The following is a 15,998-nucleotide window of genomic DNA, read 5'->3' on the forward strand; positions in this document are numbered from 1 at the left end:
TTTACTAGGTTACAGCTGCATGTACAATATATATATATAGATATATATATATATATATATATATTAAAAAAATCTCACTAACCAATTTATTTAAAGACACTTCTGTGTATGAAAATAAAGTAACTACACATGAAAAATCTTACAGCTAACGACTTATGGCTATCAAAGGCATGGAAATAATGCACCTGATCAAAATAGAAAAATGTGCTTTGCTGCTCATATTATATATAGCTTAAAGGAACCTTTCATTTATGATGGAAGACTAACATGAATTTTACACTGACTTCACATTATGTACATCTATCACTTGTTAACAACACATTACTAAATATCTGACTTATTTAAACACCTCCATACTATATAAAATTTTTAAATTACTACAAAAAAGTTAGTGAGCATGAGCACAATAAACATCACAATGTAATTCAAAGGATAGTTTATTGTCAGACAAAACTGCCCAATAAGCATGAGTCATTTTTAAAAAAAACTTTACTATTTCAGCAAACAAATGGTTGACAGGCATACTGTTAAATGAGACGAGAGCTCCTGAGGTATTGAATAAGTACGCTGTAGACAAACTTGTACTGAGCTAAAGTCTGTACAGTTAGCATACGCTGCAGTCGCAACTGTGTCAAAACTTTGGGCATGTCAATCGGCTATAAGAAAAAATATTCACGGTAATATAAATATTTTAATAGCACTCAATTTCCATTATAACTATAACAATCTTTAAACCTTTAAAAATTTATTGGTCTACTAAACCTTTTACAATTGCCTATGCAATTTTTCAAAATCGAGCACTATACATAAGAGTAATTATGGATGAAATATAAGCAATTTGCAGAATTGACTACTTACATGAGCAGTGCATTTCTTAGCCAAACAGTCTGTTGATGAAAGGGGATGGAACTGTAGTATGAATGCATTAAGGAATAGCTAGTGAAATTCTGTAAGCTAGTGAAATTTCTTTAAGCAGGTCAAAGAATACCTTGACCTGCTTACAGAAATTCTCTTAAGTTTCAAGAATTGCAACTGGTCTCAATTGTCAATATTCATTATGGAACTGAAACAGGTAAGTTAGCTTATATGTAGCCGCTGGCCTGCGAACACTGTTTTAGATCTGTACCCTCGAATTATAAAAAAGATCGGATCTCGCCATGATATTCACTATAACCTCAAAAGACATCATTCACCATACTCTGTAATGGAAAAGATGGGAAGGGGCTGCTGAAGTTTTGCTCTGGACTTTAAACATGGGTTCCACCACTTCAAGTCTCGACATAACTCTCATCAACCAGGCAATGCTAGGTAGTATGACTCTCATCAACCAGTGCAATACCTGGTTGATGAGAGTCATGTCCTACCTAGTATTGCCTGGTACAGAGGGGCAGCATTCCTCTGTATGGTGTCGATGCCACACCTTACACCCTGCTTACATTGGTTTGCACCTGGGTAGTCACCTACAGTGTACTAGGTGTCTTATTTCAGCAATGTCACATTGGGAATATACCCAGGGTCACTAACAAGTCCCACCATCATTGTGAAAGTGCACGCAGAGGATTTCACTGTCACAGACCATAGTGGCATAGTGTTTTGTGGAAGGCGCCACCGGTGGTTTCCCACATCTGCGCCATGGTACTTTGTGAAGAATTTACAGAATCTCTGTAAAAGCCAGAAAAAGTGTGGTGTCTGGTTTGTGACAGAGTTGTGCTGTGTTCTGTTGTTCTGTCTCTGGCTGCTTAGCCGCAAGGCCCCTAAGGGAACCCCACGTTGCCCGCCACCACCACTGGGAGGTGAGCCAGGCTGCCCATTATACTCTGGCTGGCCTCCGCCAGGGTTGCCTGAGCTTCCTGACGGAGCCAAAAATAAAAAATAAAAAAATAAAAATAAAAATAAAAAAAATAATAATAAATAAATAAAATAAAAATAAAATAAAATAAATAAAAATAAAAAGTAATATAAATAAATAAATAAAAAGAAATAAAAAATAAAAATAATAATAAAATAAAAAATTAAATTAAAAAAAATAAATAAAAAATAAAAAATTAAATTAAAAAAAATAAATAAAAAATAAAAATAATAATAAAATAAAAAAATAAATTAAAAAAATAAATAAAAAATAAATTAATTAAAAAATTAAGTAAAATAAAGTAACAGATTAAAAAAAAAAGGGGGGGGGAGAGAGAGAGAGAGAGAGAGAGAGAGAGGAGCATAGAAAAGAGAGGATTTGAGGGAGAATGAATTTGGGTGGGTTGACAGGGGAGAATAAATCCACCCTAATTTAGGCGAAGTATAGGAAAGAGTGTGGGTTTAAAAGTCACAGGGGACAGGTGCCCCTGTGTAATTGTCAATGGCATAGTGCCTGTAGATCCCGCACTGAGGTCAGTGCCAGCAATCCCGCACCTAGATCGGTGCCAGCAGTATATCCTACCCATTTCGGGTTTGCGATGACTTTTAAATCCTGCACTCCGAGGAGTGCCAGCATCCCGCACCTTGGATGGTGCCTGCAGTGGATCCTACCCTATTAGGGTTTGCATAATTATGTCTGCGTTTTTCCGGGGGAATGGAGAGTTATCCCATGCCGGTCCGGTTTAGTTGTTGGGCTCTGAGTTCTGCAATCTTAGCTCGCCTAAGTGCAAATGTTTCTTGTGCGTAGGTGGTTAATGCCTTATAGGTATCTTCCTCGAGTAGCAGAGTGGATTCTTGATTGCGAGGGTTTCTCTGTATTGTGGTGAGGAATTTAAGCCTAATGTTGTCGTAGCTGGGGCACTCATACATGAGGTGCCCCCAGGACTCCTCTTCGCCGTAGTGGCAACGTGGGTCATTCTCGATTCCCATGGCGGTCAGTTTTTGTTGGAAGGATCCATGGCCGGTGATGATAAAGGTCACATGGAGGCCAGGCGAAAACCACTGTCACAGACCAACCGGACTTCACCAAAATTAGGTCTGCTTGACTTGAGTTCACTTGAATATCAGTTCCATTAGCGTTTTAAACTCCCAGATAGCAAACCCAACTTGCACACCTGATAGAATGTTTGTGACAGCCTCAAGGACCAAATTTCCAACCAAAGCTGAAAGCAAATTGCAGAAAATTGTACTTACTGAAATTAAAAAGTTCCAACTCATGGCTGACTTTCTCACATTTATCTTGTTATAGTATATAAACTAGCATTAGTATAAACAAATGATGCAAGAAAGCAAGCTTATAAAGCATCATCATCCAAAAAAAAAAAAAAAAAAAAAACAAGCCCACTTTCCCATTTCATTTACTCTCTCCCTTCAATAGTATGTCTAGTTCTTTCTAGAATTTATTCCAGCTATCCACTTCCACAACAACAGATGGAAATTTGTTCCTGCAAAAAACAACCAAATGGCTGAAGTCTTTTGCTGCACATCTATTCTGCATCTACTTGTCCCCCTCACCAATCTTGTTGTCCTCTGTACTCGCCCAAGCAATTCTACATCCTTCCTAAAATGATGCCTCCAGGCCTGTACACAGTACTCAAGGCATGCCATGACTATTGGCTTATATAAAGGGATAATCACATCCTTTTCCCTACTAGCAAAATTCCTGTATTGCCTATTCGAGAATCCATTGTCAAAGTGCTAGTTCAATATCAGGGCAACTTGTTGTGTGGGCATTCACAATATTAGATATAACAGAAATTATGCCATTTCACCTACTTCGAAGATTTACTATGAACTAAAATGATACTATGCACTAACTTGTTTGATTAATGAATTTTTTGTAGTCTGAGGTTTTCAGTGCTAAGACCTTTTTAGTATAAACATTTTGATATTATGGAAGTGACATATTGCAATTGTTTTCATCGATATCCATAATCGGATATGTAGACCAAGCTAAGAGTCACATTTTGATGATTGTGAACAGTTCTGAATTACTTAGTGGATTGTTGTTCTGTCTTATTGTAGTTGTGACCTTTTAAGGTATGTTGAAATTCGAAAGGAGCTCATTCTTCCAACTTGGTAATGAGTTTAATGAACAGAATGTTAAGCAATTAGAAATCCTCAGTTCAAAAATGTTTCCCAGAGAATTCTGAAATACTACTTAAAAATGATCTTTAACTTATGTATGTGTATTTTGTTTCATTTTTATTTGTGTAGTTAATATTTAATACCCTTAGGCCATTTTCCCTTCTAAGAAGTCCTAAACCTTCAGTCCCTTGGAAAACTTCTTATCCAGGTTCTACTGTGTATATATATATATATATATATTATACACCTTAGCCACTGAAATCTCAGGAAATTAGGTGGCAGGACCTGCCAGAGTATTTACAAATACTGGTGTACCTGGTCTGTCTCTAAGGAGCCAAGTGTGGGCCCCAATAGGGGTCCAACGGCTAAATGGCCAGATGAATAATGGTACACAACCGTACATGGTCAACAATTGTTAAGTGTACACAATGGTACACTTAACAATGTCCATAAACTTTTAAATCTGTGGCTTCAACAGTATTCTGTTTCACATAACAATGCATATTACGCAGAGATGGGAGGAAACCCCTGGTGCCGTTAGACATGAAAACACTTTACTGCATTGCAATGTTAACTGTCACACAATGACCTGCCATCAGTGAGCTTGTACAATGCGCTGCACCTTTCACTCACCTCGAACATCAACTTTGTATAATCCTTTACCATTCTGTTGGCAGGAGGTGGTTTAACCCATTTGACACCAATTTTTGGTACACCTTAACCACAGTGGGCCATTAGTAGCTGACAAGATGTGCCATTTCCAATATGGCAACACTTGACATACGAGCTCCCACAATAGATGATGGAAAGAAACTCTGTGATATCTCGACTACGTCCCACAGCTACTTTATCACTTTAACTTTCTCAACCAGATATAACTTACCACTGCTCTAGCATATGAAGCTGTTTGGCTTTTAATACCACGAGCTATGCAGCCTAGTCCATTACGGATAGGGTGGTCATAATTTAGTGATCACTGAGTGTACATCTCAATGGATATTAACCTCCTGCCAGATGCATTGTAATATGGCTAGTATTACTGTGTCAGTCACACTGCAGTGATTCTTCTCTTCAAGGTTTTCATATTTTATGGTAAGGAAGGGGGGACTTGTATGCCTCCTTAATGTAACCCTACTAAAAGAAGTACAATGGTATTAGGTCCACTGAGCAGTCTGGTTGGCTTAGCTATGGAACTGGATCTGCATGCTCTACCCACCAACCTGGAAAAGTAGAAACTGAATAACTGTCTTGTCTCACACTTTCTTTTAAAATGTGAAGGAAGTGTGCCATTTTGTTGGAAGATTGTAAAATTGACAGGTTCATCCCAAGCAATTTGCAATAATCTGATAATTCTCTGGGGGCTTAGAGGGGAACAGGTATTCTGTGTGTTATCAGCCACTCAGTCTAAAACACTGATGGATCCAATATCTTTCTATTACAGAAGATTTAGGAGAAGTCCAGTTGGCCTGCCTCCCTAAAATCCACTCATGCAAACCTTCTCGATGGCAAGCCCTGTCACGTCACTTAGGTGGCAACGAACGTATAGAGTGGTTCTCTTCAAGACGCCTGGTCAGCGTGAAGAGGAAAAGACCAAACCCTCCAGATATGACAGCACAACAAAACAAATGGCCCTCAGTCCCAGCAGCTTTCACTTCCCCTCATACAGCAGCGAGAGGATCAGAGTGGAAGCAGAGGGTGCTAAGAATCTCCGGGTACAACCAGGCTGCCATGCACGGAAACTGAACTTGGCCTGTTACAACGTAAGATCGCTCATCGGTGAAGACAGGATATTAAAGCTGGAAAAGGAATTAGAAAATGTGAATTAGAATATCATCGGTTTGGCTGAAACAAGAAGAAATGAATCACTTATATTATTAAGTGGAAATCTGCTGTACACAAATGGAAATAGTGCAAGGAGGGAAGGTGGAGTTGGGTTTCTGGTACATAAAGATATAAAAAACAACATTTTGGAATTCAAGAGTACATCACCAAGGGTGTCAAGACTAATACTCAAGGTTTCTAAGAGGTACAAGCTAAAGGTTATAATGATTTATGCACCAACATCGAGCCATGATGATGAAGAGGTTGAAGAAATGTACACCGAAATTGAGAGTCTTCTAGATGAGCAGAAAACCCACTACACTATTATTATAGGGGACTTCAATGCTAAGGTTGGAAAAAAACAGCGCAGAAAGGGGAACTATAGCAAATTTTGGAATTGGTGAAAGAAATGAAAGAGATGAAAGACTTGTGGAATTTGCAGAATCTCAAGGATTGTCAGTAATGAACACTTTTTTCAAGAAAAGGGTAAACAGAAAGTGGACATAGAAGAGTCCAAATGGATTAACAACTAATGAAATTGACTTCATCCTCACTAACAGATATACCGAGAAGAAACTATACCGTGAATGATGCTACTGTCCTGAATAAGGTAAATGTTGGAAGTGATCACAGAATAGCAAGATGCACACTTGATATAGATGTAGGAAAGGAAAAAAACTAACTCGAGTAAATAATATAAAGGTCTTTGAGATAACAGAAGAGGAGAAAAAGCAGTACGTACTGGAACTTAAGAACAAGTTTGAGCTTCTGCAGACTGCTCGGGACCAAGATATCAATGAGGAATATTACAACTTTCTGAAAGTGATAAAGCCCAAGAAACCTATAGGGAAAAAGAAATCCAAAGAAGAAGAAATTAGTCAAGAAACACTTGTCATAATAAACCAAAGGCGACAAATGAAGAGCAAGATAAACACTGATAAGGAGAAAATTGAGTATACTGAGTAATGCAAAGTCATTAGAAAGAGGCTCAGAGAGGACATAAGATTTAACACAAGAAAAGTAGAACAAGCATTAAGGGAAAACAAAGGACTTAAATCAGCAGCCATGAACAGTAATACAGAAAAACAAATGATACTGAAACTGAAGAATAGCGATGGTGTACTTATAAATGGCAGAGAAGGCATAATTCAAATAACAGAAGACTACTATAGAGAATTATACAAGGAGTGAGGGAATGATGCCAGCAGTGGGGAAGATGGATCGCAAATTACCAACACATACGACATACCCGATATTCTTCCTGATGAGCTAGAACAGGCTTTGAAGAAAATGAAGAATCAGAAAGCCCCAGGGAAAGATGAAGTTACTGTAAAGTTGTTAAAATTGGGAGGAAGAGACATAACACAAAAACTGGCAAGGCTCTTCACAAAATGCATTAGAAAATGTGTGACGCCCAAGCAGTGGAATAATGCAATCATAGTTTTGCTGCATAAGAAAGGAGATAAATCAGAAATTGGAAATCATAGACCAATTAGCTTGTTATCCCACATATACAAGTTGTACACAAGGGTCATTACCAGATTAGAAAGAATCCTTGATGAGAATCAACTGAAAGGGCAAGCTGGCTTTAGGACAGGATTCTCAACTATGGATCACCTTCACGTAATATCACAGCTAATGGAGAAAGCAAATGAATATAAAACACCATTATGCCTGGTATTTGTGGATTATGAAAAGGCATTTGACTCCATACAGCATAAGGCAATGTTTCGGGCACTGGAAAGACAAGGCATAGATACCCCATATATTATGATTTTGAAGAAAATATATGAGAACGCTACTTCTTTTATTAGACTAGACAAAGACAGTAGGAAATTTAAAATCGAGAAAGGAGTTCGACAAGGAGACACAATATCTCAGAAGCTGTTTACTGCTGCCCTTGAGGAAGCTTTCAGAAGATTAGACTGGTCGCAGAAAGAAGTCAATGTGAACGGAGAGTACTTAAACCATTTACGATTTGCAGATGACATAGTACCCAAGAGGAGGTAGAAGAAAACCTGGAAGACAATGGCGTAGATGGATAGATGAAATTCATGAGGTTTGTGGGTAGTAAATGGATGGCCATTGCATAAAACAGAACTGGAAAGTTGCTGGAGAGGCCTTCATCCTGCAGTGGATTGAAAATTGCTGATGATGGTAATTCTCCAGCATACCTTGATATTTGCCCCTTGAAGAATGGTCCATATATTTTTCTGTAACTTGCAGCACAAAACATTAACTTTGCGGCTGTTCTGAATGTGTTCCAAAACCATGTTGAAGTTGTCACTTTCCCATACTCTTGTGTTGTGTATTCACTTTGCCTGCGATGTGGAACATGCACTCATCACTAACCATGAGACATATAAGCAGCTCTTCATCTTCTGTCATCTTAGCAAAGAGGTCTGGTAGAATGGACAACAAGATAAGATGTTCTTGCTCTATCTTATTGTAATTGTGACCTTTTAAGGTATATTGAAACTCCAAAGGAGTTCATTCTTCCAACTTGGTAATGAGTTCAATGAACAGAATGTTAAGCTTGTGCTTGCTAATGTGATAACTACATACAAAATACTCTCCACACTATTTTGCAGGGGTACACTAAGTTCAATGCTGGTCCATTATGTTGATGTTTTGTGGATTATGGATGAAATTCCACCTCAACTCCTTTACTTACTTATTGTAGGTCTTTTTACAATGGCACATAAAACATTCAGTAACTACAAAAGTCTTATGCCAATTATAGATTGAATATCTGTTTTGTAGAGCTTTGCCAAACCATGTACAAAATTTTCATTTAGCTTGCATTGTACATTTTGTTTCTTCCACCAAAAAAAGTTTATGGTGCTATTTCTACACCAATGTATTGTTGACATTTCTGTTTACACTACAGAAACACTAAAGGTAGCCATTTGAGAAATCAATAACAAAAAAGCATTAAAACTCTGACTAAATTCTTTCTATTTTTGCTGCTATAGTGAATATATTTACCAATTTTTAAAGTTGTGAAACTAATTTTGGCTGTATAAATGGAACTAACAAATGGAAGCAACAAATTAGGTAAAAGGAAAAAAATTTCAAGGTAACAAGTATCAAATCAAGGTTAGGCATAGCAAACTTAAGATGGTATGGGTATGCAGATGGGAGATGACAGATTGCTCTAAATATCTATTTAGCCAAAAATAAGAAGGTGGATTGATAGTGTTATATAAGCACTTCGGGGGAGGGGAGACCACAAAGACCACAGATCTAATGGGAAACAAGATGGCTTGGAGAAAATAGTTCATGGAAAGCTAATGGTATGCAGTCCATCAAGCAATCTGGCTGGCTCAGCAATGGAATTGGATCTGCATGCCCTACTTGCCAACATGGAAAAATGGAAATCTTATGCTTTCTTTTAAAATGTGAAGGGAGTGTATGAAAGTACAAATCAGCCCAAAAGAACTGATCTATACTGGCATAATGGCAACTACAATGATGATAAACTATGTCTTTTGACTAATTTTTTCTTTTGTTTCATTTAAGTTGTGGGAAAAAAAGTTGTGCGAGTCACTCAGGACTGACAAACTTTGCCACACTGAAAAATAGCTAGAAAATTCCTGTAATCTTAGACAGAATTTTTACCCAGGCCTTTTCTATGTAGAAGTGTAGAAGGCAGGCAACTGTGGCCACCATGCTAGCCATGACTGTGGCAGTAATGTATATATTTCAGCTTTTTTCTTTTCCAATATAAAAAAATCTGTAAATTCAAAAATCGAATGTAGCTAAATTTGCTACTAAGCAAGACAACAAGGAGTGAGACATTGTTGAAATAAAATATAAATGTAGTATGAGAGAAAAAAAATAAATGTTGTTAGATTTGTTGGTGCATCAGCAACTTAGGCTATAATGCATAAAAAAGATAAATAAATATAAGGAGAAATGTGTTTGGGTATGTTAAAGAAAAAAATATATAAAATATACAAAAAAAAAAAAAAAAAAAAAATATATATATATATATATATATATATATATATATACAGGGTGATTCACTACCAGTGCGACAAACTTGCAGGAGGTGTAGGGGGCACAAAGACGAATCGGAATCACATAGCATTGCAAGGTCCGAAATGCCTTCATCATACGGTAGAGGACGTTGAACGGGAGGTCGCATGAACAGCGATCCGCTGGAAGTCAGCATTTGCAAACCATTTCTGCTGAAGAAATAAAGTAGCAAAAGTCCTCCAGGGTGGATAATCCGCGGGGTCCAATGATTGGACGCGTTGCAGATGGTATGAACTCATTTGGTTTGTTGACAGTATCCTCCATACAGTGGACTGGGAAATACCCAATCGTTGGCCTATCGCTCGAGTACTCGTACTCTGATTGCCTTCTGCAAAACGTAGGACATTCTCCTCATTGTCTGGCGTCCTTGTCGTTTGCTCTCGATTCATGGTACCTCTCGTGAAACAACCAGTCTCACGTAACCTTCTGTGCACACGTGAGAAAATGGTATGATGAGGAGCACGCCTGTGTGGGAAACGTTCCTGGTACAAGCGCAGAGCGGTGCGTCGTTACAGTCTGCAGCTCCATATGCGAGGCGCATGTTGGCCAGTTCAACATTTGAATACTCATCCATCCTACTGCCTCAGGAACCGGTTCGCAAATGCTGACTCCCAGCGGAATCGCTGTTCACGCGACCTCCCATTCAACGTCCTCTACCGCATGACGAAGGCATTTTGGACCCTGCAATGCTACGTGATTCCGATTCGTCTTTGTGCCCCCTACACCTCCTGCAAGTTTGTCGTACTGGTAGTGAATCACCCTGTATATATATATATAATATTTTTTTTTTGGTATGAAGAAAGCGTGAAAAAGATTTTTTGTTTAATCCATTTGAATCTACGGTATACATGAGAAGTGAATTCGACAAAATGGATAAGAAATGTAGCGATATATGGTAGGATGAAGTGACCAAGTAAGATATGAAAAAGAGACAGATAGCAGGCAGAAAATTAAAATAAGATATGAAAAAGAGACATATAGCAGGCAGAAAATTAAAATAAGATATGAAAAAGCAACCAAAATAAGGCTACATTGCAGTGTTTTTCACAATTTCAGTGTGTTTGTCAGAGGTCATCCATCGAAATTATGAGAAAAACAGCAATGTTCTTGCTTCTGTTTACAACATGCTCTGTATGCTATGGTACATGTGTGCAGTAGACACATGTTAAGAAAGAAATTTGAAATTTTACAGATAAATTGTACCAATAAATGTAATTATAATTATTATTAGTAAGGCAAACAGATCATGGATGACCATACAGAAGCAAGCAAAAAAGAATTGAAAAACTGAAGTAATGATATCAAAATGTAGGAATAGGCAAGAAGAAAGGAACTTACTGCTACCTTGTAAGACTGAAAATGACCAAGATAGAGGTGTGCAAGTATATTTATGTATAGGTTCACTAGCGGTGCCTAGCGTTAGATAATGCCGAGAGAGGGGAAAAAAAAAAAATCAATGGTATGGTGCCTGTAAGCTAGCTGGATGTATAAATTGAAACAATATATGTGACGATGACCGCTGTTAAATACATGGTGCACTGCCCAGAATAGTTGAGAGATATAATAGCTTCCAAATTAACAGTGAAAAGCAGCTAAACTTTGTTAAGGAAAAAAATAGATTAGGTAAAGGAAGATCATCTCACATATTGCATTCGTAAAACTAATGGCTCACAGGATGTAAGAAGTAGGGACAAGTAAAGCAGAATAATGAAGTAGAGGTCAGTAGGTGGGCTTGGATATCCCGTTCCTATAGTTAGGACCCCTGAACAAATGTCTGGGAGTGTGTACATCATGTATTTAAGGTCAGCTGTGTGAGTATTTTTGAAGATTTTTGGAAGTTACGACTCCCGGTGTTGGCATTAATATTGTTGAACTAGCCACAATATTGTAGTCGATAAGAAATAGCATAACATATATATACATCTCGAACTGATAGCGTAAGGTATAAAGTAAAACTAGATAGCATAATACGAAGTGCTGTATTAGGAATCTGTTAGCTTATTATAGTATTATCAATTAATGAAAAATATTATTAATCTTATTAAATTTCATTGTTAATTAAATTATATTTAAACAGAAATCATGGCACAGACTAGAGCTGTGAAGCAAACTAGTCTGTGTCACAGACTAGCAAGAGTGCTGTGATTCTGGGAAGAAACGAAGGGGGCGATTCTCCAATGCATCACAGTCTTAAAAAATTTGCAAAATGTGAAACGTTTGCCGACCTTTCTAAAACAGGACATGATCTAGTCAAGGAGGATGCTTTTGTGTGTGTTAGGTGTCTAGAGTGTCAAGAAATTAGGCACCGACTCAGCATTCTAATGGGCATCTATGAGTGCTTGAGGTGTAGAGTAAATGCCCACAAAGAAATTAATATGAGGGGCACATCAAGCTCTCAGCTGCCCAGCTCAATGGCAGAGTTCACTCCTGTGCATCAGGCAACCTCCAAGGCAGAATGTTCTGGTCCCAAAGGAACTAGTTATTGTTGGTGACTATTGTCAAGGAGACAGGGAATATACTATGCAAGAAGGTGGAACAGGACCAGGGTATGTCTGCTAGGGGCAAAAGTTGATGATGCTGTAGAGCAGGTATATCATATGGCACAAAAGGTGATACTGTTGTACACGTTGAAACTAATGACATTAAGAGTAAGAGATCTGCAGATTTACCCAACAAGTACAGGTCAATGTCGAAAAAAAAGTCATGAGTTAGAGTTGAATGTGAAAGTGTGTGCAATTCTGCCTGATACGACAGGAGGGAGTATATGATGAGAGCCTTGTCAATAAATTCGGCCCTGGAGAGATTGTGCAAGGCTCAATTGGTAGAATTTTTTTTCCACCTGGTCTGTGCTTGTTGACAAGAGACTGCTTCTACAGGGATGGGGTACACTTAAATAGAAAGGGTGCAAGAATATTTGCTGATGCTATCAAGGCAGTGTTAGGTGGTTTGGAAAACTGCTAGCTTGGGGGGATACACAGACTAAAAGGTTAACAGTGGCCGCAGGCAGACACAAAAGTGATTCTTGTACTGTTTCTATTAGAATGAGCAGCAGCCTGAAAAGCAAGGTAATGGAGATTACCTTGCTTTTCCAGACTGCTGGTAGTCATAGTGGAACAGATTTCCAGGACTGCTGGTAGTCATAGTGGAACAAGTAAATACATGGGCTGTGTTAAAGCAAATTAGTTAGGTGGGTTTGAAAACTGCTAGCTTGTGGGGATACACAGACTAAAAGGTTAACAGTGGCCGCAGGCAGACACAAAAGTGATTCTTGCACTGTTTCTATTAGAATGAGCAGCAGCCTGGAAAGCAAGGTAATGAAGATTTCCAGGACTGCTGGTAGTCATAGGGGAACAAGTAAATACATGGGCTGTGTTAAGGCAAATAAGAGTAGAAACAGGTGCATATATATATTTGCATGTACATCAATGCTAGAAGTATAGTTAATAAATTTGATTAGCTTGAAGTGCTAGTCAAGACATCCAAGGCAGATATTGTTGGGATATCACGGACGTGGTGTCATGCAGATATAAGCAGTGCAGAATTGGAATTTGGGGAGTACAATATGTATAGAAAGGATAGACGGGACAGGAAGGGAGGAGGGGTTATGCTGTTAGTTTAGAAACACAAAATCTAAGGAAGTGCATTCAATTGATGTTTCAGGACAATGCAATGTTCAGTCTCTGTTTACTGGGAAAGAAAAAACAAGAATAGGTGTGTTATAGCCTTAATGAATCTGATGAGTATAATGAGCAATTGTGCAGAGAAATAGAGTGGGCTACTAAATCAGATTGTGTTATAATGGGGGATTTTAACTTTCCAGATATTGACTGGAACTTGTGGTTTGGTCACTTGCACATTAGCAAGGCTTTTGTGGGTTTATTGGATGACTGTTTTCTAAACAACGTGTTCGAGAGGCAACCAGAGGGAGTAATAATCTGGATCTGATTATCAGCAATGATTATTCATGCATTAAGAATTGGCAGATAAAGGAAAGGGCTTTTGCTTTCATAAAGGTGACTGCAAGGGGTGTGAGACAGTATTTAAATTCTGTTCAGTGGGATCAACTGATGATGTTATCAATGTTGAATTATAAATGGGAAGCCTTCAGAGACTTAATTTTGGAGGTTATTAGGCTTTTTTTTCTTCTTCTTTTTTTTTTTTTTTTTAGGAGCATTAGCAACTAAGGCCATATTGCTCCAGGAATATGCGGTGGTCATTCCCTGACTTTTTCGCACCCTCCGTTTTTGGTGGTGATGGGCTCGAACCCCGGTCTAATCAAGAAACGTGTGCTACACACTGCTTCTCCTTCCCACCTGGCTACGGAGGCGCCTTACTAGGCTTTTCATTCCAACTAAGAAATACTGTTCAAGGTTTAGGCCTAAATGGATGTCAGATGAATTAATGAGGCTCGTGCCAGAGAAGAAAAACGTATGGGCTGCATATAAGGTATCAGGTGACACAGAAGTCTATGGCAGATATAAACTAGTCTGTAATCAAGTCACAAAGGAGATTAGGCAGGCAAAGGCAGATTATGAGAAATCTTTGGCAAAATATGCAAAGAAAAACAGCAAAGAGTTCTTTACTTATGCAAACTCTAGAAGGAAAGGGATCAATCAGATTGGACCACTTAACATAGATGGGTTGAATATTGATGATCATGCTCAGATAGCTGATAAATTGAATGAGTATTTTGCATCTACATTCACATGAGGAGTTATTCAATGAGGGGAGTACCAGAAGTTTATCAAACAGGGAACTAAGTGATTTTGTAATAACTGAGAGCAAAGCGGAGGAGAAATTGTTGAAGTTAAACATAAAAAAGGCACCTGGGGCGGATGGGATATATCCAATTTTATTAAAGGAGGCAGCAAAGGAACTAAGCAAACCCTTAGCCATAATTATGAGAGCTTCCTTGGACTCAGGGGAGGTATCCATGGACTGGAGATGTGCAAATGTGACCCCAATCCACAGAGGAGGATCAAAGGGAGACATAGGTAATTACAGACCTGTTAGTTTAACTTCTGTTCCAGGGAAATTAATGGAGGCACTGGTTAAAGAAGCGCTGCAGGATCATCTAGACAAGACTTCAGTTATAGCTCAGACACAGCATGGGTTTGTTAAGGGGAAGTCTTGTCTGACCAATTTGATTGGATACTATGACGTAGTCACAAAGGAACTGGATGCAAAGAATAATTTTGATATCATATATTTGGATCTTAGAAAGTCTTTGAGATACTGTTGCACATGGAAGACTGCTGTACAAATTAGAGAGTTATGGCATTAAGGGTAAGTTGCTACAATGGATAAAGGGATGGTTGAGTGGGAGACGACAGAGAGTGATAATCAATGGACACTGCTCTTCATGGAAAAAATGTTATTAGTGGAGTTCCCCAGAGTTCGGTGTTGGGCCCATTGTTGTTTTGTATATTTATCAATAATATTGATGAAGGTATATCAGATTTAATGTCAAAGTTTGCAGATGATACAAAGATTGGCAGGGTTGTTAGCAACAGTAAAGACAGTGTGCTACTGGAACAGGATCTAGAAAATTTGAGAAGATGGGCTGAGAGTAGCAAATGAAGTTTAACATTGACAAATGCAAAGTACTGTATATGGGTAGCAATAACCGAAGAGAAATGTATCATCTGTGTGGTACTACACTCAGGTAAGTGGGAAGTGAAAAAGACCTGGGGGGCAATTGTGCAGTCAAATATGAAGTTCGCTGAGTAGTGCAGATGGGCTTCCAGGGCAGGTCATGGGGTCTTGTCTATGATATATAGGAATTTTTCCAGCAGGGAGAGGGAGGTGGTTATCCCGTTACACAAGGCAATGGTCAGGCCACACCTAGAGTACTGTGTACAGGTCTGGAGGCCTCATTTTAGGAAGGATGTGTTGCTAGAACGAGTACAAAGAAGGACAACAAGATTGGTGAGGGGAACAAAGAGGTGCTCTTACCAAGAAAGGCTTAAGTTCTTCAAATTGCAGTGCCTGGAGAGTAAGCACCTGTGAGGTGATCTGACTGAGGTGTATAAGGCCTTGAATGGGTTGAGCAAGCCGAATGCTGATGGGATTTTTCCTCTTGCTCAGATTAAGAACCTGAGAGGGCACAGTTTCAAATTGAGGAAAGACAGTTGTAGAAT

At 38.5% G+C, this 15,998-nt stretch overlaps 1 protein-coding gene across 1 annotated transcript in view; it reads right to left on the bottom strand.

Annotated features, from left to right (window-relative positions):
- Nucleotides 1–489: 489 nt before the first annotated feature.
- Nucleotides 490–15,998, bottom strand: part of Pez (protein tyrosine phosphatase non-receptor pez) — a 297,962-nt gene continuing 282,453 nt past the window's right edge. Inside the window, exon 23 of the mRNA XM_090370791.1 lies at nt 490–656. Coding sequence (XP_090226917.1) covers nt 528–656 — 129 coding nt within the window. The 3' untranslated portion in view covers nt 490–527. The remainder of the gene's footprint in view (nt 657–15,998) is intronic.

Source organism: Mastigoproctus giganteus, chromosome 3 (assembly GCF_048544385.1).
Source record: "Mastigoproctus giganteus isolate SK-2022 chromosome 3, ASM4854438v1, whole genome shotgun sequence".
Classification (NCBI taxonomy): Eukaryota; Metazoa; Arthropoda; class Arachnida; order Uropygi; family Thelyphonidae; genus Mastigoproctus; species Mastigoproctus giganteus.